Source organism: Heteronotia binoei, chromosome 13 (genome assembly GCF_032191835.1).
Source record: "Heteronotia binoei isolate CCM8104 ecotype False Entrance Well chromosome 13, APGP_CSIRO_Hbin_v1, whole genome shotgun sequence".
NCBI classification, from domain to species: domain Eukaryota; kingdom Metazoa; phylum Chordata; class Lepidosauria; order Squamata; family Gekkonidae; genus Heteronotia; species Heteronotia binoei.
In genome coordinates, this window is record NC_083235.1 from 20,735,007 (window position 1) to 20,757,391 (window position 22,385).

Sequence of the window (22,385 nt, forward strand, 5' to 3'; positions counted from 1 at the left end):
GCATTACAGGCCGTGGCTGAGTGGCTCAGACTGAGTGGACTGAGGTCCTTTGTTTGGGCCGTCGGGGCCCGGAGGGGGAAATCCCCCTGCCAACTTTTGGCGGTGTACCGCTGAGGCCGGCGGACAGGGTCAAGAGTCTGGGGGTGCTATTGGAGCCGTCCTTAAAGATGGAGGCTCAGATAGCGGCCACTGCCAAGTCCGCGTTTTTTCACCTTAGGCGGGCAAGGCAGTTGGCCCCCTTCCTGGACCCCGACGACCTAGCAACAGTGATCCATGCTACGGTCACCTCGAGGTTGGATTACTGCAATGCCCTCTACATGGGGCTGCCCCTGTGCCGGACCCGGAAATTGCAGCTGGTGCAGAATGCCGCGGCCCGGCTGTTATTGGGCCTCCCAAGATGGGGGCACATTCGGCCGGGTCTTCGGGCTCTGCACTGGCTTCCAATAACATACCGGGTCCGGTACAAGGTGCTGGTCATTACCTTTAAAGCCCTATATGGCCTGGGACCTGCCTACCTGAGGGACCGTCTCTCCCCACATGTCCCCCAGAGAGTACTGAGGTCTGGGACCCAAAATCTCCTTAACATCCCCGGGCCCAAGGAAGTGCATCTCAAGACAACTCGAGACAGGGCCTTTTCTACAATGGCCCCTATGTGGTGGAACCAGCTACCGGAAGAGGTGAGGGCCCTGCGGGATCTTACTCAGTTCCGCAGGGCCTGTAAGACGACCCTCTTCCGGTTAGCCTACGCCTGACTGGACAAATGTAGCTCTCTAGATATCTGTGATTACTGTATAGTTAATATTAATTTTAGGTTTTTAGGTTTTTAAATGTCGATTTTAAATGTAACTAATTTATTCCGATTTTACTGTTTTATTGTTTGTTGTAAGCCGCCCTGAGACTCCCGTGGGAAGGGCGGGATATAAATCCCGGAATAAATAAATAAATAAATAAATAAATGTGACTCCTGAGCCACAGTTTGGCCACCTCGATCTAAGCATGGGAGGCATCATCATAGCCTGAGGTGGAACAGCTACCAGGGCCCAGGGTTTTTACCAGAGCCTATGGCCACAAAGCCCCCCCCCACCCCACATGCTGCTAGTGAAGGAATGCTGACACCCCTAGTGAACACAGTGGTGTTGTTTCTGCCTGTATTAGGGTTGCCAGCCTCCAGGTGGTGGCTGGATATCTCCCACTATTACTCTTATCTCCAGGGCACAGAGATCAGTTTGCCTGGAGGAAATGGCCACTTCTGAAAGTGGACTCCATGGCACTAGATCCCACTAAAGTCCCTCCCCTCCCCAAACTTCACCCTCCTCAAGCTCCACCCTCCCAATCTCCAGGTATTTCCCAACCTGGAGCTGACAACCCCCATCTGTACACATCACCTAACACCATCAGGGAAAGGACATCTGGCCTGTAGGAAGGCTCACAAATGGGTGCAAGAAGGAAGGAAACACAGGCAGGCAGAGATGTGGGTGGGCTGGAACGAAAGCATGAGTGGGGGTGGGTCATAAAGGCAGTGAAAGGAGGAGAACCTGGAACCTTATCAAAGCCCCAGCCTGCCCTCTAAAGCAGCATAGCCCAGAAACAGAGAGCACTGAGGTCAGTTGGGAAAAATCTAATGACCATCCCTGGGCCGAAGGAGACTAAATATCAGAATACTAGGGTACGGGCATTCTCAATCGCGGCCCCTACCCTATGGAACCGACTCCCCGAGGAGGTGCGGGCCCTGCGGAACCTTGATCAGTTCCGCAGGGCCTGCAAGACCGCCCTTTTTAAGCTTGCACACCTGGATTGCTAAGAAGATCGGCAATTAAGGATCCGCCAATGCGGTTTGAAGACCTATACCGCTGAATAATTGTACTTACTAGATTGTTTTAATGCTGTTAAGTTAGTGTTTACTGTTTTATATTGTTAAATTTAAAGGCTTTTTAACCACTGTATGTTTTTATAAAATGTTGTTAGCCGCCCTGAGCCTGCCGAGGTGGGGAGGGCGGGATAGAAATAAAAAAATTATTATTATTATTATTATTATTATTAAACAGAACCTAACACCCGTCTGAGAATCTCACAAAGGGAATCTGAGCAAGAACACCTCCCCTGATGGCTTACAAAAGCAAAATTAATTACGCAACAGTCAACATATGAAAAATACACTACATTTGTATAGTTATGTAGGTTTTCCTGTACACAGAATATGAGTTCCCTGGATGCAGAAATGCTGAATGCCTTTTTTTTAAAAAAAAGTGCACGCATCCTCTGGTTTGAGCCCTTCTTACAACACTAATTAGGACGGAGGATACTTACCGGGGAGCCTTTATTGCCTTTCTGCCCAAGAGGTCCCTGTGTAAACACAAAGGAGACTGACTAGTGAAAGGCATCAAAGACACTATAACACAAGAAGGGAGATGTGATTTACAGATTGGGGGGGGGGAGGGAGGAGATACAGGAGGCATGGGCGATTGTGATAGTGGTGACACCACAAAGCCTACCAAGGATAAGGCACCCTTATTTACCAAAAACTGCACGCCGCCTTCCTGCCAATGAGGAGGTCACCAAAGCGGCTAACGGTTGATACAAAACATTATGTTTTAAAAGTTTGTTGAGAACAACTAAAACCAAAACTGAGATATGTATATCAAGAGCACATGAAACAGTAGTTTAAAAAAATACAGGGCAGGATGAAGGATGGAGAAGACCACAGGAACAAGACACTGGGATGCTAAGGTGGGATGGATTCTACAGCCAGGGTGTCTTTGGGAACTGACAGAGCCATATGTCTGGGGAGTTCACGCTCTATTTATACAGAAGTTAGAGTTGCCAAGTCATCTTGGGAACATCTAAAATTCAGAAGGAAGTAGGGTAGATAGTACTTACGGAGAGCCCAGGAGATCCTGGTGGGCCAGGAGGGCCAATAGGCCCAACAATTCCCTATTGGAAAGCAGATGTTAGATATTGTGGGGATTTTCCCCAGCCAGATTGCAAAAGTCCTCCCCACACGGTCCTCTCCCCTAATCCGAACTCAGGTCTCATCTACTCACGGGATCGCCCTTAGGGCCTGGTGTTCCCTGGTTTCCTGGCAACCCCTGGTCACCTTTCTCACCCATCTCACCTGGGGGACCGATCAACCCAATGAGTCCAGCATGGCCCTAGAAAGGAACATGGAAAGTTTAGGAAGAGAGCAATGATCTCTTGTGGAAATCTATGACCTGGTGCAGTTGTCAAGGGAATCTAGAAAATTGGTGCGTTGGTACGTGTGGTGTATCTCCATGCTGAGTTGGAGAGGCTCTTCATGCCTTTTCAAGAGCTCTAGAAATTTCCAAGACTGGCTTCTGCACAGATGTAAAACCCACCATTATCATGCACAGAGACCATGAATCAGCGAGTTGCTTTTTATTGAGTCAGACGGATGGTCTATCAAGGTCAGCTTTGTGTACTTTGTCTAGCAGTGGAACTCCAGGATCTCTTGCAGAGGGCTTTTCAAATCACAGATTACCTCATCCTTTTAACTAGTCGCACTGGGGACTGAACACGGGATCTTCAGCATGCAAAGCAGACGCTCTGTTGCTGAGCCACACACCCACTCGCAAGCGTAATCTTTTTTTCAAGGCTTCGCTTTAAGCCCACAGATCAAAGCGAAAAGGCAGCACGGGGATGGGGGATTAGGTAAAAAGCGCAAGGAGCATTTCTTAGAACAGGAGCACGGGAAACTGAGATTCATAACGTGATCTTCCCCTCCAGGTAGCGCGTGTCTCTCTTCAGATAATGCCTGCCTGCACTCACCTTCTCTCCCTTGTACCCAGGATCACCTTTGAGGCCCGGAAGTCCAGTGGGACCCTGGGAAGAAAAATAATGGCATCAGCAAGCTTTTGTATGCTTTTGATCATCATGGCCCACAGCTCCAGGAGATGGATGCAGGAGGATTGAAGCTAATTTAGGCCCACTGGATGGAGAAGAAAGGCTGACTCACAATGCATGCAGATTGAGGAACGTGACATCACTCCGTGACTCTCAGCCGAACAAGTGAACTACCTCCGTGGGGGGGAGGGGGGGAATTACCGCGTTCGGGATTATGTGTGCTTATTCCATTGATGAGCTCTTTTTGTGGTCCCTCAAAGCATGCATAATGCTATCTCCTCACATTAAATAAATACTCAGGGCAAATCCGCTCTAAATTGAATGCATCAAAAGGGGGGGGGGGAAGAAGAGGACGAGCTACTCAGGAGTATTGAAGGAAAAAATGGGCTTACTGGAAACAGATTTTTTTCTTGGGGTGGGGAGGGGAACTATTATTTGATTATCCTGCTCAGGGGCTACTCACCATGGGCCCCGGTGGACCCGCCTGACCTGGTGCTCCCAGCAATCCTTGTTCACCCTGTTGGAGGAAGGAAGTGGAAAGTTAGTAACAAATTGTAGTTTTGGAACCTGAGAAGGATATTTCCGGGGGTGGGTGGATGTTACATATCCCTGAGCCAAACGGGGGTGGTAACTGAGGCAGGGCCGTCCCTCCCACTAGGCAAACTAGGTGACTGCCTAGGGCGGTGGCCATCTGGGGGTGCCAAATTGGGTGCCCCCCATGTGACTCAGTGATGTTATCTTGCGGGGGGGGGGCAGAAGTTAGTTCTGCCTAGGGTGCCAGACAGCATAGGGCCAGCTTTGAATAGGGGGAAATGCACCAGTGTGAAATACAGCAAGTCAGTAATAATCCACATATTCCTCAAACACAGCGTAGGTAAACAGGAACACAAGAACGTAAGAAAAGCCATGTTGGATCAGGCTAATGGCCCATCCAGTCCAATGCTCTGTGTCACACAGTGGCCAAAAAACCCCAAACCCAAGTGTCATCAAGAGGTCCACCAGTGGGGCTAGAAGACCTCCCACTGTGCCCCCCCCAAGCACCAGATTACAGAGCATCACTGCCCCAGAGAGTTCCAATGATAAACTGTGGCTAATAGCCACTTATGGACCCCTGCTCCATATGCTTATCCATTCCCCTCTTGAAGCTGTCTATGCTTGTAGCCACCACCGCCTCCTGTGGCAGTGAATTCCACATGTTAATCACCCTTTGGGTGAAGAAGGACTTCCTTTTATCCATTCTAACCCAACTGCTCAGCAATTTCATTGAGTGCCCACGAGTTCTTGTATTGTGAGAAAGGGAGAATCAATACAAGGGCAATTTATGCATGCCTACAAGGATACTACAAGCTGCAGCTTTCTCTGCTGATGTCCTTGCTTCTATTCCTGCCTGACCTGCTTTGAAATACTACACAGTTTCCCCAACCTAGGTGTCAGCAGCTCCATTAAATCATGCACATACAGCTAAAAGGTCAAGCAGGCATCCAGTGGCACTTTAGAGACTAACAAAATTTATTCCGGAAGAAGCTTTTGAAGCCTTGACCTGGACATCCCAGGCTAGCCTAATCTCATTAGATCTGAGAAGCTAAGCAGGGTTGATAGGGTTCCCATCCTCCCACTGGGGGCAGGGATTGCACTGATTTTGGGGCCTCCAACCTACTGGCAAGGATTTGGCCAGGGTGGGGTATTGTGTTGGAACCCAACCTCAAAAGAGCTCTTGGAACCCAATGTCCCTGCTGTGATGACATCGCCTGGAAGTGACGTCATCACACCAGGCACATCATGCAGCCATGTTTTAGCATTTGGGTAAAAAAACTCTATGGCACCATAGAGTTTTTTGCCAAAATGCAAGAGCAGGGGTGGCCAACGGTAGCTCTCCAGATGTTTTTTGCCTACAACTCCCATCAGCCCCAGCCATTGGCCATGCTGGCTGGGGCTGATGGGAGTTGTAGGCAAAAAAAAAACATTTGGAGAGCTACCATTGGCCACTCCTGTGCTAGAACCTTCCTGTGTGATGTGCCCTGCATGATTCTATCTCTTCCTGATGATATCATCATGTCTTGTGCACGAGGACAGCCCCGCCCCCTGCCAGCATCCAGGTAAGACCTGGCAACCTTAAGGGTTGGCCCTGGCTAATATCTGGATGGGAGACAGGCCACCAAGGAAGTCCAGGATTGCTCTGTAGAGGGAGGCAATGGCAAACCACCTCTAAACATCTCTTGCCTTTCCAGCTGAAAATCCTACGGGGTCAACATAAGGCATTTGCAACTTGATGGCACTTTCTAGCATCACCAAGCTTTTGTGAGGCATCTGAAGATGTTAGCTCAAACTCTTAAAATCTTATGCCATGATAAATGTTGTTAGTTTCTAAGCCTAGGGTCTCCAACAGGTAACACATAAGCCACCTGGAGCTTGCTGGCTGCTGCAGAAAAGCTCTTGCAGACCCCAGGAAAGATCCAGGAAAAGGTCAAGAAAAGATCTGCCATAGACTCTTAAAAAAAACACAACCCTTGGATTTCATTAGACTTTTGTACATGCAGTTTAGCTAGTAGCTCCACTTATGGTAGCTCCCTTCCTAGTCAATTTGCTGAACAGACAAACATTTGGTAACATTATGGGTGTGGTTGGACATATGGACATATGAAGCTGCCTTCTGCTGAATCAGACCCTCTTTGGTCCATCAAAGTCAGTATTGTCTTCTCAGACGGGCAGCGGCTCTCCAGGGTCTCAAGCTGAGGTTTTTCATGCCTACTTGCCTGGACCGTTTTTAGTTGGAGATGCTAGGGATTGAACCTGGGACCTTCTGCTTATCAAGCAGATGCTCTGCCACTGAGCCACCGTTCCTCCCTGAATGGTTATGGGATAGTCTTGATTACTCAGAAAGAAGATCTCAGTAAAGAAAATTTTGGCAACCACGGCTCTGAAATGTCACCGGATCCCTGTATTATTTGGCTGCTGCAGACTAGTAAGGCTACCCATTTGGAATGATCAGTTCAAAGAGTTCTCTTTACAACAGGGAGAGAACCAACAGATGAGATCCCAGGACCTTTCTAAGCATCGCCTCTGAGTGCCAGACTTTTCATAGCACTAGGAGGTTCTTTCTAACGTTGAACCTAAATCAACATGCTTGCATTTCAAAGAGAAATAAACAAACATTGCTTCCAAGTCCTCTCCCATGCAGGAAAAAATGACTAATAGAAGTCCATCTGCTTCTCTTCCACCCATTTAAACAGATGAAGGATGCTAACCTGCCTTTCCTTCTCTAGTTTTTCTTCAGCCCGGTGGAAACCATATTAAGATGTTCCCCCCACTGTTATGTAATTGCTGTGTTCACGGTTAGTAGCCCTGAGCTCGAAGCATGCTTCCATTATTCTCCGGGATCCTGATGCCTACATTCCGATTGGCCATTCTCTTAAAACCGGCCAATCGGGACATAAGGCATTTCTTTCAGCAAATGCAAATGAAGGTTCCTGGAGAGACCAATAGAGGGGATCGCTGCCGATTAAAGGGGCCGTGTTTAACTCAGCCACAGGGTATATATTGAGTGCAGTTGCCTGTTTGTGACTGTTCCCTCGAATAAACTGTTGCTGCTTACTTCAGAGAAGAAGAAGATATTGGATTTATATCCCGCCCTATACTCTGAATCTCAGAGTCTGAGCGGTCACAATCTCCTTTACCTTTTCCCCTACAACAGACACCCTGTGAGGTAGGTGGGGCTAACAGAGCTCTTACAGCAGTTGCCCCTTCAAGGACAACTCCTGTGAAAGCTATGGCTGACCCAAGGCCATTCCAGCAGGTGTTAGTGGAGGACTGGAGAATCAAACCCGGTTCTCCCAGATAAGAGTCCGGGGCACTTAACCGCTACACCAAACTGGCTCTCGAGCTGACTGAACTCACTTTACAATACCCACTATCTGTCATCAGTGCCCCTGCCGCTTGCTTACAAGTGAAGGCACTCACTGCTGGGCCAGGAATCCCTCGTAGCCCTTCTGAGCCAGGTCGACCTGGGGGCCCCTGGGGGCCCACGGGGCCCATCTTTCCTGGAGGCCCTTCTGTGCCAGGCTCCCCCTGAAGACAGAGAAAGACATGCATTTTAGTGACATCTGGTTATTTGTTTGGTTCACGTTTCTGCTGCTCAACTCTCCTGGTGTTGGGCAGAGTTAACCCATTCTAGGGTGCATTCCTCCACTGAAGATGATGGGGGGTGGGAATGAGGAGAAGAAGAAGATGATGGTGATGATGATGATATTGGATTTATATCCCACCTGAATCTCAGAGTCTCAGAGCGGTCACAATCTCCTTTACTTTCCCCCCGCCCCACAACAGACACCCTGTGAGGTGGGTGGGGCTGAGAGAGCTCTCCCAGAAGCTGCCCTTTCACAGACAGCTCTGTGAGAGCTATGGCTGACCCAAGACCATTCCAGCAGGTGCAAGTGGAAAAGTGGGGAATCAAACCCGGTTCTCCCAGATAAGAGTTCGCACGCTTAACCACTACACTAAACTGGCTCTCTGCGTGTGAGGGACATAGAAATGGGACAGCTGATCAAGCTGAACTTGAGAAGAGTGATCAGAACCCCGGAAATGGACCCCAGGTACATCTTCTGCTGGAAGCTGTATAAACTCTCTTACCTTGGCCCCTTTTTCACCCTGTCGGCCTTCACGGCCCACTGGCCCAGGAGGTCCCTGGAACAGAGATGATATCACTGCATGACATAGTTTATTAGAAAGGAGGGGGGTGAGTTTCTCATCTTTTAACATCCCTATCCAACTTTCAGATGAAGGTCATCTAAGAAAAGAGCAAATCTAAAGGAATGCTGCAAGAAAAAAAAGCAATGCCCATTCTCAATCCGGATTCATGACTTGCTTTGAAGGATATTCCAGAAGTCTAACACCTCGAGAAGACAAGAGTCTCTGGAAAAGACAATAAAGTTAGGAACAGCTGAAGGCTGTAGGAAAAGAAGAAGACTCAATATGAGGCAGATTGACTTGATAAAGGAAGCCACGACCTTCAGCTTGCAAGACCTACAAGGCTGTTAACAATAGGATGTTTTGGAGGACATTAATTCATAGGGTTGCCATAAGCTGGAAGTGATTTGATTCTGCATAATGCACATACAGACACAAAACTCAGAACAAAAAACATTTAGAATCCTGTGACCTTTACAATTCAAGATTTGTGGCTGTCAGTTTTATTTTCTAGAATATTTAGCTATTAAAGATGAGTGCTACAGTATTTTAGAAGCAATTAATGCTATATATTGAATGACATTGTAACGGTTAAGTTGATGTGCATGTGTGTATGTATGTGTGTGTATATATATATATACACACACACACACACACAAAACTTATCTGTGTGTGTGTATGTGTATACATATATATGTAAGAGCCTCGTCGTGGCGCAAAGTGGTAAAGCTGCAGTCCTAAGCTCTGCTCATGACTTGAGTTCAATCCCAGCAGAAGCTGGGTTCAGGTAGCCGGCTGCAGGTTGACTCACACACACATACACACACACAACTTAAATATAATTTTTTGCCTCTACATAACAGGAAGAACAGACCAGCTGGTCATTGCTTCTTGTTACATTATTATTGCCTGTTATTGGTACTTGTATGACAAGAATCCTTCAATAAAGTTGTATTTGTTGGGGGGAAAAGGATCTCTGATTTCTGAAATTACCATAAAGTATGAAAAATGTCTTTGGTTTGCACTCATTCTTGGAGGGGGGGGGAATGCCTTGTTTTAACCTTTTTTTCCTGAACTACAGGAGGTTCATTCTGAGGGACTCTGCAAACCAGTTTTGCTAGGCCAAGAATATGAGATATACAAAAGTCACACATCTTTGAATTATATCCTAAGCATGTCACTGAAACTGCCTACATTTGTGCACATTCTCTTTAAAGCCATGAGACGTAGGAGTATGTTTTAAAACAAACAAACAACATTTCAGGACAATCCTGGTTATGTTTTACTCTGAGATAATGCTTCTGATTGCAAGGATGAGTGCTTCTTTCCAAGTGAGCCTACACAGAATCTGCAGCCAAATCCTCAACATCAGAATTCTCCTTTCCTTCCCTTAGAGAGATCAACTGTGCATTGTCATGTAACTGAGAATGTGCAGCACTGTGGATCACTTTCTCCCTTGAAATTGCAACTTACCCTCTTCCCTGGTGGTCCATGAGGACCTGGCTCCCCAGAAACTCCTGGCAGTCCCTAAAAATAAATCAGAGAGCATTTTATTTTAAATGTCAACAAAAGTCTACATATGACAGACAGACAGACAGACAGACAGACAGACAGACAGACAGACAGACAGACAGACAGACAGACAGACAGACAGACAGATAGATAGATAGATAGATAGATAGATAGATAGATAGATAGATAGATAGATAGATAGATAGATAGATAGATAGATAGATAGACGCAAAACATCTAAAACAGAAGTTCAAATATCTAAACATCTAAAACAGGGGCCCCCCAACATGGCACCCAGTGGTGCCCACCAAGCACGGTTTCTAACTGACTACTGGAGATCTGATTGGCCGTGAAGATTAAAACAATATTGTTTCAACAACAGCAAGCTGCTGCAGCGGTGGTTTTATTCTCTCACGCCTCCTTCCCAATGTCTTTTTAACATTATCCCTCTTTCCCCCCTGCACTTGGGCTTCCCATGTGCTTTTTAATGTGTGTGGCTCCGCCTCCCATGGCAACCATTTTGTGGTTTGCTCCACCTTCTGCAGCAGCCATTTTGTGGTTGGATCTTCCACCCTGCGTCAGAATTGCAGAGGTGCCCATAGACATAAAAAAAGGTTGGAGACCTTGATCTAAAACATATATAAAAGTGTACTATGAAATCATTTCACCACATCAAATCACTAAGAGTTATGTAAGAGTTCCATTTAGTTATTTCTCTATCTGTTTACTTAATTTGTATCCTGCTTTACATCATTCCCTTCCTTATTTTACCCTCTCAACAACCCTTTGATGTGGGATATGTTGGGAATATTTGACTGCCCCAAGGACACTTAGCAAGCTTCCATAGCAGAGTGTGGATTTAAACCTAGATAGATCCAAATAGGCAGCCATGTTGGTCTGAAGTAGTAGAACAAAATAGGAATTGATTGCACCTTTAAGACCAAGTTAGTTTTATTCAGAACATAAGCTTTCATGTGCATGCACGCTTCTTCAGACGAGGAAGGAGGTACAGTAAGCAGAGCCACATATAGCTGGTGGGGTTTGGCACTTGGCTCTGCTCACTGTACCTCATTCCTTGTCTGAAGAAGTGTGCATGCACACGAAAGCTTACGTTCTGAATAAAACGAAGTTGGTCATAAAGGTGCAATCGACTCCTATTTGATTCAAACCTAGGTTTCTCAAATCCTAGTCTGACATGCTAACCATTGCACCACACTGGCTCTCCAGGACAGCGATCCCTAACTTTGTTAAGAAACAACCACTTCCAGAATTTAGAAAAAAAAAAGTGTGTCACCTTGTGTGATTGTTATGTCTGGGCTTGTTTTCTTGTACCTTGCTGAATAACGACTGACTGGAGGGCATGCCTAGACATTCTCCAAAACCCAGCAGGAGCTTGGAGTTTAGAACAATAGACCACTAGGAATGTGGAATCCTCAGGCCGATTGGACGGGCTGCTACAGGCAGCCAATAGGGTGCCTGGGGTCAGTTTAAACCTTCCAATAGTTTGGGGAGTGGCTGAAGTTTTAGTGTATATAACCAGACTGAGGCCTGTGTGTTGTGTGTTAGTTTTTGCTGGAATCACAATAAAAAGAGCTGATCACTATGCTTGGTGTCCTCATCCTTACCATCAAACCCAGTATTTAACAGTGGTACTGCTAACCACAAAATGGCTGTCACTGAGGCTAGTCACAAAATTTTGGAAGTTTCCAAGTCAACTGTGTTTCTTTGCTGTATGAAGCTGTTTCATGAATGAGTGCTTCCTAAAGATACAGATATGACACATCTCATGGCCTGTTCTGAAGCACCTTCGGTTCTGAGGTGGAGAAAAGTCAGGACCAGCACTTCAGTTTGGGGGAGAAGGAAATGGGCACCAAGAAACACAGCACTAGGTACCATGGCACCTATGGATGTATGTGTCAATACCTTAGAACTACAGTTATCATGGTTTCCTGGAAAAAGGAATAACTAAATCAGTTGAAATCTATAATGTAGTGACAACCTAACATCTGTTTTATTTATATACAGTTTCACTTTGGCCATAAAAGAAACAAACAAAATCAACAACTGTGTATGTGGGGAGGGGTGTTGAGAGATTGCTCCTCTAAACTCATGCCTGCCATACTCACTGGAAGGCCAGGATCCCCCATGTCACCTTTCTCACCAGGAGCACCATCGATACCCTAAGTAGAAGACATGTACAAATTAGCATTGAAGTCTATCGATCCCCTCTTGTTGAACAGCTGTCTCAACACCAGTGACTGAACAGAATGAGAAAGAGGAACATAAGAGAAGTCATGTTGGATCAGGCCATTGGTCCATCCAGTCCAAGACTCTGTGTCACACAATGGCCAAAATCCAGGGGCCATCAGGAAGACCACCAGCAGCTTTAAGAATGTAAGAGAAGCCATGCTGGATCAGGCCCAATGGCCCATCCTGTTTGATACTCTGTGTCACACAGTGGCCAAAGCCGAGGTGCCATCAGGAGGTCCACCTGACACCCTTCTTGAACAGGAAATTGGGTTAATGGAAATAACTCATTCCCAGTGACTAAACCAGCAGGCCTCCCAAGCAAGCCAACCACTGGTGGAACAGCCATCTAAATACGGGGAGGGGAGGAATTAGTATGAATAGATTCCTGGATACTTCACAATACTGCACAACAAGACTAAAACATTTATCAAGAATCTTTGTTTGAACACTGATTTTGCAAAATAAGAGAGACAGACAGATACCCGTTCAAAACTCAAAAACTTGAATTCAAAATGCAAAATTCAGCTAATATGATGAAATGAGGGTAATTTTCTTGAAAAAAAAATCTTAATTAATTTTCTTAATTGTTCACCAAGTCTTAATTGTCCAACAAGTTAATTGTTCAATTTTCTTAATTGATCGACAAGTCTGGACTGGGTAATATAGTCTGGAGGTTCCCTGTAAATATTTTTAATGCACTCTTTTCCCAAGGTGCTCTGGTATTATGAGGCCTTTAATACAGTGGTTTCCAATCTTTTTTATACGCTGACCCATGAAATCCAAGGCTGTGATCACACACTAAATAATGCATGTTCAATCCACTTTCAGGGCACTTTCCAACTGGATTTTACTGTGTGAGCTAGCAAAATCCAGTTGGAAACTGCACTGAAAGTGGATTGAAATTTAATTATTTAGTGTGTGCGATTGCAAATGTACATGGTATGATGATCCATCCAGGGCTGGCCCAATGTTTTTTAGGCACCCTAGGCAAACTATGACCATTTTCTACAGTGACTAACCAGATGTTTTTGAGAAACTGACAAACATCACCCAGAGTGCAGCTGCCTCCACCATGAACCTGAAGCAAGTGGCATTCCAGCATATTCAGCCTTTGCACGTGGAGGTTACATTCCAGCCTTTGACCCCCCTCTCTTTCTCCATTACACCCCCTTAAACTCTCTAAGTGTCTAGTTTGGGGAGGGATGGTGACTCAGTGGTAGAGCATCTGCTTGGTAAACAGAAGGCCCCAGGTTCAATCCTCGGCATCTCCAACTAAAAAGGGTCCAGGCAAGTAGGTGTGAAAAACCTCAGCTTGAGACCCCAGAGAGCCGCTGCCAGTCTGAGTAGACAATACTGACTTTGATGGACCAAGGGTCTGATTCAGTATAAGGCAGCTTCATATGTCCATATGTTGCTCCAGTAACCATCAGGATACGTTTTAAATGATCAACATGTATATGCAGTGAAGAGAAAAATACCAGCTGTTTCCAGGGTCAGATTCCAGTTTCCAAAATGCAAAATGAAAAGAGCAATGGAAAGGGCAGGGACAGCCATTAGAGAAGGCTGGTCTGCAACCCACTTTCAGAAGCTTCATGACACACTTTTGGGTCCTGACCCACAGGTTGGGAAACATGGCTTTAATGCACCTGTGAACAGGGCTTTTGGGGGGGTAGCTAAAGCCTATTAGGAACTCATTTGCATATTAGGACACACCCCTGACATCACCATTGTTCCGCATAGGACTTTTTATGTAGAGAAAGCCCAGCAGGAACTCCTTTGCATATTAGGCCACACCCCCTGATGCCAAGCCAGCCAGGGCTGTTCCTGTGTTTTCCTGTTAAAAAAAAAAAAGCCCCGTTTGTGAGGCAGGATATTGTTGCTCCAAGGTTACCCAGTGAATTTCATGACTAAGTAGGGATTTGAATCCAAGCCTCCCTGGTTTAGGTCAACAACTGCTCACTAAGCAAAATAGTCCTGTTATTTTTGATATGTTCATTTATCCTAGCAGGAAAGAAAGTTGAATCCCATCCTCCAAGCCTTTCCAGATATTACAAATAGGGATCCTCAACAAAACACTGTAAATCGTTTCAGCATTGCAGGCTCTCTTTTAACTCATTAAATCTTTTATTCAACATCTGGACTTCATCAACAACAAACATGACAAAGTGTGTATAAGAACTATTGTGCCAGGCTTAGCAATAGGATGAAAGAGATCTTGAGGTTTTATACAGGCCATTATAATGTTACCGTTCTGTATAAAACCTCAAGATCTCTTTCATCCTATTGCTAAAGCCTGGCGTAACAGTCCTTATACACACTGTGTAATGTTTGTTGAGAATGGTAGGATTCGAGCAGGGCTTGAGTGCCCATTTGGAGATTAGCGTTTCCATTCAAACGCTGGAAACAGACTTCTCAGTGGTCCCAACTTCCAGCTGTTTCTCTTAGAGTTGCCTATCTAAACCAACATCACCATCCCAGAAAGAGTCTGCAATCACACACACTAAATAATGCACTTTCAATGCACTTTCCAACTGGATGTTACATGTGTGAACTGGCAAAACCCAGTTGGAAAGAGCATTGAAATTGGATTGAAAGTGCATTCTTTAGTGTGTGTGATCGCAGCCCAAATATAACATTCTAGTGCAGCGTTGGAAAAGACTGATACTCACGGGAGGGCCAGGATCGCCGGATGGGCCTGGGTCGCCAGGAAAGCCTATTGGGCCCTGTGAAGAGGGACATGAGCAGCCAGTGAATACTATATAGCTCAAGACAGAACCCCTATGATAGCATCAGCCACCCAGAATGGAAACAGAAGTACTTCTCTTGGTGGATTCAGTTGACTGCAGACTTTTCTATAAGTTTCTATGAACTCTGAGAGAGACATGTCCAGTCAGAGAGAAGGACATTGTCGTCTTCAATTTTCCCATCTTCTGCTCAGGGTCGACCCTGCCACTAGGCAAACTAGGCGACTGCATAGGGTGCTGGCCTTCTGGGGGTGCCCAATTGGGTGCCCCCATGTGACTCAGTGATGTTATTGGTGCAGAGGAGGAGGGTGCTCCAGACGTTAGCCTTGTCTAGGGGCCAGACAATCTAGGGTTAGCCCTGCTTGTGCTAGTAGCCTTGAACAAATGACCTGGGGTTCCCTCCCACTGTTACCATTCTATGACTTTTCTGCAGGGCTTTTTTTGTAGCAGGAACTCCTTTGCATATTAGGCCACACACCACTGATGTAGCCAATCCTCCAAGAGCTTACAGGGTTCTTCTTACAGGGCCTACTGTCAGCTCCAGGAGGATTGGCTACATCAGGGGTGTGTGGCCTAATATGCAAAGGAGTTCCTGTTACAAGAAAAGCCCTGATTTTCAAGTCTCTCTGCACTTGTAACTCTCATTTCCAAAGGCCTTTGTGGAATCAGAGTATCTGTTCCGCCAGCCTTAAAGAAACTGTGCTTTTCTTTTTCCCTGCTGGGAATTAGAGAGCTAGGTGATCAATAAGACCAACCTCTCTTCTTTCCAGACTGCATGGGCTTGGCGCAAGAAGCTTTCTTGCAGATTGCCCTCTGTTTTACCTCCAGATGCTGATATTATAACTCACCAGATTCCCTTTGGCCCCATCTTCTCCTGGGGGACCCTTCTTGCCAGGGGGTCCTGCAGCCCCTGTTTGGCCAGAATCTCCTTTTTCACCCGCATAGCCCTTCACTCCCTGCAAAGACACACACACAGGTATGCTGGTCAGGTGCTGTTCCTTGACAAACATATCTGTAAAAGCAGCTTCTTGGGATCTTCACTTAATTTTCAAGGGAGTTTCACATCTTTGCAGAGTTCCAGCTTCACCAAGTGACTCACACCTAGGCAGATTTGCTCAGCCTTGAGCAGAAAACACGCTGAAGCAAGCTAGCCCTAGAAGGAATAAAGCACGATGTTTCCCCACAGCCCCTCTCCAATAGAAACTCACTGGTGGGCCTGGTTCCCCGGTTGGTCCAGGGTCTCCTGCTTCACCTGGTTCACCCTGTGGATGAGAGAGAAACGGAATGAACATCTCTGGATCTGGCCTAGCCTGAAGTCTCTCCAGTTCTGACTCAGAGCCTGGGGTCTGCAACATCTGGGATGGACCCCTCCCCAAATTAAACTCATTAAACACCTGCCTGCATAGCTTGGGGAAAGACTTCCTGGGTCTTCTTTGCACATTTTTCGGATTCTGCTACTGCTTCTGCTGCTACTACTTCTTCTTCACATGACTGTCTAGAAAGTCAGACTCTACTGCCTATTCTACAGGCTGAATTCTGCTCAGAGGGGTATGACACATGTTTCGCCAAGTCAGTATCTTCATAGCCACAGCTACAGAAGAACATAACTTTGGTCTATTTCAGTTTCAATGGCTGGAGTATAGGGAGCACAGAGTTCAGCATGTGCAGAGTGCCTCTCCCTTTTATGGCAGTGCAAGTGCAACCTACTGTTTCACAACTAACATTATGGAAGCAGGGCTTCCATGCAAGAGCCTGCAGTCTCAAGCAATCTTCATTTTCCAGTCCCTCACTTTATGAATTAAATATTACCAGGCCTTGAATTCAGCGGGAGCTCACAGGAGCACAGCTCCTGAACCTTTCTGATGGTTCCCCCTCCTCCTCCCCACCTTGTCCACTGAATAATAGGTGCAGCTGCATAACAATCCCTGGATGAGCTCCACCACCTATTTTTCTACAAAATGACCCCTGAATATTACCTTTCTTTTCCTTGATTATCCAGAGCAAACTTTTTCTATTTCCTTATCTATGGATGTGCCCCACGATGATCCCGGCACCTCCATAGCACCTCCAACCTCCAATGGGTGTGTCCCCCCTGTTCATAGTGCCTAAGTTCCTGCAATCTGGTCCATTTTGTCCATCATGCTCCACTTACAGCTCCCAGTTTTATTACATCTGCTACTGGCAGAAGATGGGGCTGCTAGAAGAAAGGGGCATGCACATGGGAACAAATGACAAAAGGATCGCATGGCACCATAAAGACTAACACAATTACCATGGCATGAAGTTTCTGGAAACTACACTGGATGGGGTGGAGGAGGATCCATTCACCCCTCACAAATTTGTGACAACTCCAAGCACCTGGCTTGAACTCACCTTTTCTCCAACAGGACCAGGTTGTCCTATCCCACCCGGTTGTCCCTGTGGGCCCTGGAATTAGAGAAGACACTTTAGAAATAGTACAGATCAGCACACCACAGCATCCTCCCTTCTCAACTGGCTGACTATCTGGTTGACTGAGGCTGATTCACACAATGTCGAAAGCACAGGTTGGGGTCTGAGGTCCCCACCCCATGCTGCAGGTTCTCCATTTCCCAGATGTGTGGCGGCCAATTTGGATCACAACTGCAGCATGGACGGGGAAGGGGCTTCAGCTTTCCATCTTGCTCCATTTTCTTGACAGTCTAGCGGAGGTGGTGTTTTCTGGACTGTTGGGGAAACTCCCATATACCAATGAATTTGCAACAAGCAAAATAATGCACAATCTGTGTATTCAGTAATATGCAAATCGGCCAGTGTTGCTTGTTTGTCTTACGTAATGTAAAAGGACCATGCCATGCATTGGCCAAAAGCAATATTTGCCCATGTGCTGATCCTGGAGAGGATATTGTACTGTTATTGATCCCCAGGCCGAGAGAAGCAAGACTTAAAGCGACATGTGCAAGAGCCTTCTCTGTTACTGCTCCTTATTGGTGGAATCAACTTCCAGCAGACGTCAGAGCCTTGTGGGACCTTACCTAGTTCCAAAAGGCCTGCAAGACCACGCTATTCCACCTTGTGTTTAACCGTTAATTGTGGCACCGGATGAAAGGACTGCACCGCTAAACGTGCTATGCCATCACCGAGACCACTAGATGTGAATGGTGCTTATTAAGACGATCTGAATGCCGCCTATTTATTTATTTCTATAGTAATAGCACCTAATTGTTATTTTTAGCCTAATGTTTTTATATTGATGTTGTTTTATTATTATGAACTGTGAGCTGCCCTGAGTCTGCTTTGGCGGGGAGGGCAGGATATAAATCAAATAAACTAACTGTTTTCCCCCATCCTTCTCAGGAAGGAGAAGGACAACCTGGATGTATAGACTGTGTTTTTTCCTGACATTCAAAAGTGGCCCATCTGCTCTGTGCGCAAAGAGAATGGATACTCACTTCCCCGCCAATCGGCCCCTGTGGGCCTCGAGGTCCTGGAGCTCCTGGTGGGCCCTAGAGAGAGAAAAAAAACATCACTGAGACAGCTGGAGAGGCATCGGCAGTGACTTCAAGGAGAGGATCAGGTTTGAGGCTGAAGAGACAGCTCTTACCATTGGGCCGACATCACCGCTTTCACCCTTCTCTCCTGGAGGGCCTGGCATCCCCTGTGAATAAAGTACCCCACTTAATTAAACAAGTACCTTACAAGTCCTATACAGCCATGGGCCAGCGTACCTTTGGGACTGCCTCTTCCCCTATGATTATGATGATATTGGATTTATATCCCACCACTCCGAATCGCAGAGCGGCTCACAATCTCCTTTATCTTCCTCCCCCACAACAGTCACCCTGTGAGGTGGGTGGGGCTGAGAGGACTCTCACAGCAGCTGCCCTTGCGAGGATAATCTCTGCGAGAGCTATGGCTGACCCAAGGCCATTCCAGCAGCTGCAAGCGGAGGAGTGGGGAATCAAACCCGGTTCTCCCAGATGAGAGTCCGCACACTTAACCACTACACCAAACTGGCTCTCTCTATATGGGCCCTGCAGGTCTTTAAGATCAGCTGCTCAACATCTTCCGGTGGTCCCTGGCCCTAGAGACATCTGGCTGGCCTTGACTAGGGCCAGGGCTTTCTCAGCTTTGGCCCCTGCCTGGTGGAATGAGCTCCCCTTTGAGATCTGGTCGCATCAGGACTTGCTATAGTTTAAAGCCTTATATGGCCGAGGACCTGCCTACCTGAGGGACCGTCTTTCCCCATACGAACCCCAGAGAGCACTGAGGTCAGTCGGGAAAAATCTAATGACCATCCCCGGGCCGAAGGAGATTAAATATCAGAGCACCAGAGCACGGGCATTCTCGATTGCGGCTCCTACTCTGTGGAACCGACTCCCCGAGGAGGTGCGGGCCCTGCGGAACCTTGAGCAGTTCCGCAGGGCCTGCAAGACCGTCCTTTTTAAATTTGCACACCCGGACTGTTAGGAAGATCAGAAATTAAGGAGCCGCCAATGCGGTTGAAGAACTATACCGCAGAATAACTGTATTTATTGAACTGGTTTTTAATGTTATTAAGTTTATTGTTGATGTTTTATATTGTTAAACTTAAAGGTTTTATTATTATTATTGTATGTTTTTATAAAATGTTGTTAGCCGCCCTGAGCCTGCTGAGGTGGGGAGGGCGGGATAGAAATAAAATTTATTATTATATTATTATTATATAGTTCTGCAGGGCCTGTAAAACAGAGCTCTTCCACCAGGCCTTCAGTTGAGGCAGGGGACATCCTGTTATTATGCCTCCCCTTCCATTTCAGTGAGCTGGGATCTGGCAGGCCTTAGACCGATAGGTCCTTCCTGTTGAGGTAGAGTTTGTTAAAGCCAGTTTTAAACCTAGATTGTAATTTTAACTGTCTATATTACCATTTTAATGGTTTTTATTGTCTTTTTTTATGATGTGATGATGGAACCTGCCCTGAGCCTACTTTGTGGGAATAAACTGAATTAAATAAATAAAGTAGGAAGACTTACCCTATTTATTTATTTATTTAAAAAGAAAGCATTACCCTTCTCCTCTGTCTAGAGTTTATAAATGTAGTTTTGGAATATAACATCTATGCTTTCAGATTCTGCATTATAAGAGATAAAGACTGAAGTAGATTTTTCAAACAAACCCATTTCAGTTTCATGTCAGAACAGGGACTTTTTCCATCTGGGAATCAGCTTTGAGTAAGAAGAAGAAGATATTGGATTTATATCCTGCCCTCCACTCTGAATCTCAGAGCGGCTCACAATCTCCTTTATCTTCCTCCCCCACAACAGACACCCTGTGAGGTGGGTGGGGCTGAGAGGACTCTCACAGCAGCTGCCCTTTCAAGGACAACCTCTGCCAGAGCTATGGCTGACCCAAGGCCATTCCAGCAGCTGCAAGTGGAGGAGTGGGGAATCCAACCCAGTTCTCCCAGATAAGAGTCCGCAGCACACTTAACCACCAGACCAAACTGGCTCAGTAAGAGTGTGCAAATGCAACTTTCTATAGCAAACTCTATTTATTGCACCATAATCTGAATATCTGGAAACTCAAAATAAAAATTGTTGTTTTACAAGGACTTGTTTCAAAATGTCCAATCTTGAGCAACTTATTGTACCAGTGGCTCATTTCAAAGTGTCGACATTTGGAAATTATGATGACAAAATATTGATTTTCAGAACTTCAGAATTCACAGAATTTCTCATATTAAGAATTAACATGACTTGCAGTACTCTAATGTCTAACCTGTAAACACCTTTCTTACAAACCACTGTCAAATACACATGTACCCCATGTCTGATGCCCCTGATCTCACATCCAGATTCAATGTAGCACACTGTCTTCCAGAACTCCTCCAACCCCAGGATTATCCAACCCTCCAAGCACTCATGCTCACCTGCAAACCTGATGGGCCACTGGTTCCTGGGAATCCACGGGCTCCCTCATCTCCCTTCTGGCCAAACATACCCTGCTGCCCTCGGCGGCCGGGCTCCCCATCCACTCCCTGTTAGCAAGACACAGGTCAGGATTTCAATTAATACAGATCTCTTTCCTCACACCATCCCATCCCCTTTCAAGAAATGTCAAAAAGTTAGGAGGCTAGCAAGGGAGGTTTTTGCAGCCAGCCAAGCTACTCAGCCTCTTCTCTTGTGAGAAGAAGAAACAAGCAGTGCTTCCTCGGAGCTGAGTTAGTGTGAGCAAGCTCAGAAGTTTTTAGCCCCCCCCCCAACTCACATATTTTTGTCTTAGCTCAGGAAAAATGGCTCCAGAGCAAACAAATTTTTATGCAGCTGCTCACAACTTTAAAGCCAGTAGCTCACAAAGTAGAATTTTTGCTCACAAGACTCCGCTGCTTAGAGCAGGGGTGTTAAACTCAGGAGGGACGGATCTGCCATAAATGAGACCTTGTCAGGCCGGGCCATGTGTGTACCTATTTAAGATTAGGTAGTAGAGATAGGAACTTTACAAAGGAAACAGACAAATGCAATTCATTTTTTAAAAATCAAAACCCTTAAAATAAAACATGCTTAAAACACTAGCACTCAGTGCTTTCTTTGTATTTCTTCTGTGGGATCCAGAGTGCTGGGCAAAGGAAGCTCTGCCTTTTTTCCTCCTTTCCCAGATGACCAGGAGCCTCAGCCGATAGAAGGAAGAGAGGTTTTGCTCTGTAGCCCCTGTGAGACTGAGCAAGCCTTGCAAAGCAAGCTATTTTGCAGAAGAAAGCAAGAGAGAGGGAGAAGGAAGAAGATGACAGCCGGTTGGTCGAGGGCCTGATACGAGCCCTCCGGGGGCCTGATTCAGCCCCTGGGCCACATGTGTGACACCCCTGACTTAGAGGGAATATTGGATACAAGCCAAAGCCAGCAGAAATAGAAGAAAGAGGGCAGATTTCAGAAGAAATGAGTCAAGCACAGGGAAAGGGTGGAGGAGACAGTTTTAAGGCTTCAGAGTATTGAAGACATCAGTACAGATTTAAGGGTGGAATCAATACTCACAGCAGGGCCTGGATGCCCGATGGGTCCCTGGATCCCAGTAGGCCCTGGGGGACCCTGCAAGGAAAGAGAGTGTGAGACTGAGAAGATACCTTTTACCTTCTTCCCCATTTCTTCACTTCCTGTATTTCAGATCCCTTCAACATGGCTCAATGGCCAGATAATAAAAAGCCACAAGCAGTGTTAACACAAGGACAGTCATGTTGGTTGATCCCCCAAGTCCATCAGCAACCCATCACACTCACCGCTTCCCCCTTGTCCCCTTTGCTTCCCTTCTGTCCTGGGCCACCCATCTCTCCCTGCAAAGAGAGATCACCATAAGACCACCATGCCTTGCCACGGAAACGATTGCTG

At 46.3% G+C, this 22,385-nt stretch overlaps 1 protein-coding gene across 1 annotated transcript in view; it reads right to left on the reverse strand.

Annotated features, from left to right (window-relative positions):
• COL5A3 (collagen type V alpha 3 chain) overlaps positions 1-22,385 on the reverse strand; it is a 241,941-nt gene that overhangs the window by 22,586 nt on the left and 196,970 nt on the right. Inside the window, exons 44-61 of the mRNA XM_060253306.1 lie at positions 22,277-22,330; positions 22,035-22,088; positions 20,936-21,043; positions 18,631-18,684; positions 18,479-18,532; positions 17,421-17,474; positions 16,256-16,309; positions 15,896-16,003; positions 14,973-15,026; positions 12,180-12,233; positions 10,015-10,068; positions 8,485-8,538; positions 7,816-7,923; positions 4,322-4,375; positions 3,784-3,837; positions 3,042-3,149; positions 2,878-2,931; positions 2,308-2,343 (exon numbers count right to left, since the gene is read on the reverse strand). Coding sequence (XP_060109289.1) covers positions 2,308-2,343; positions 2,878-2,931; positions 3,042-3,149; positions 3,784-3,837; positions 4,322-4,375; positions 7,816-7,923; positions 8,485-8,538; positions 10,015-10,068; positions 12,180-12,233; positions 14,973-15,026; positions 15,896-16,003; positions 16,256-16,309; positions 17,421-17,474; positions 18,479-18,532; positions 18,631-18,684; positions 20,936-21,043; positions 22,035-22,088; positions 22,277-22,330 — 1,170 coding nt within the window. The remainder of the gene's footprint in view (positions 1-2,307; positions 2,344-2,877; positions 2,932-3,041; positions 3,150-3,783; positions 3,838-4,321; positions 4,376-7,815; positions 7,924-8,484; positions 8,539-10,014; positions 10,069-12,179; positions 12,234-14,972; positions 15,027-15,895; positions 16,004-16,255; positions 16,310-17,420; positions 17,475-18,478; positions 18,533-18,630; positions 18,685-20,935; positions 21,044-22,034; positions 22,089-22,276; positions 22,331-22,385) is intronic.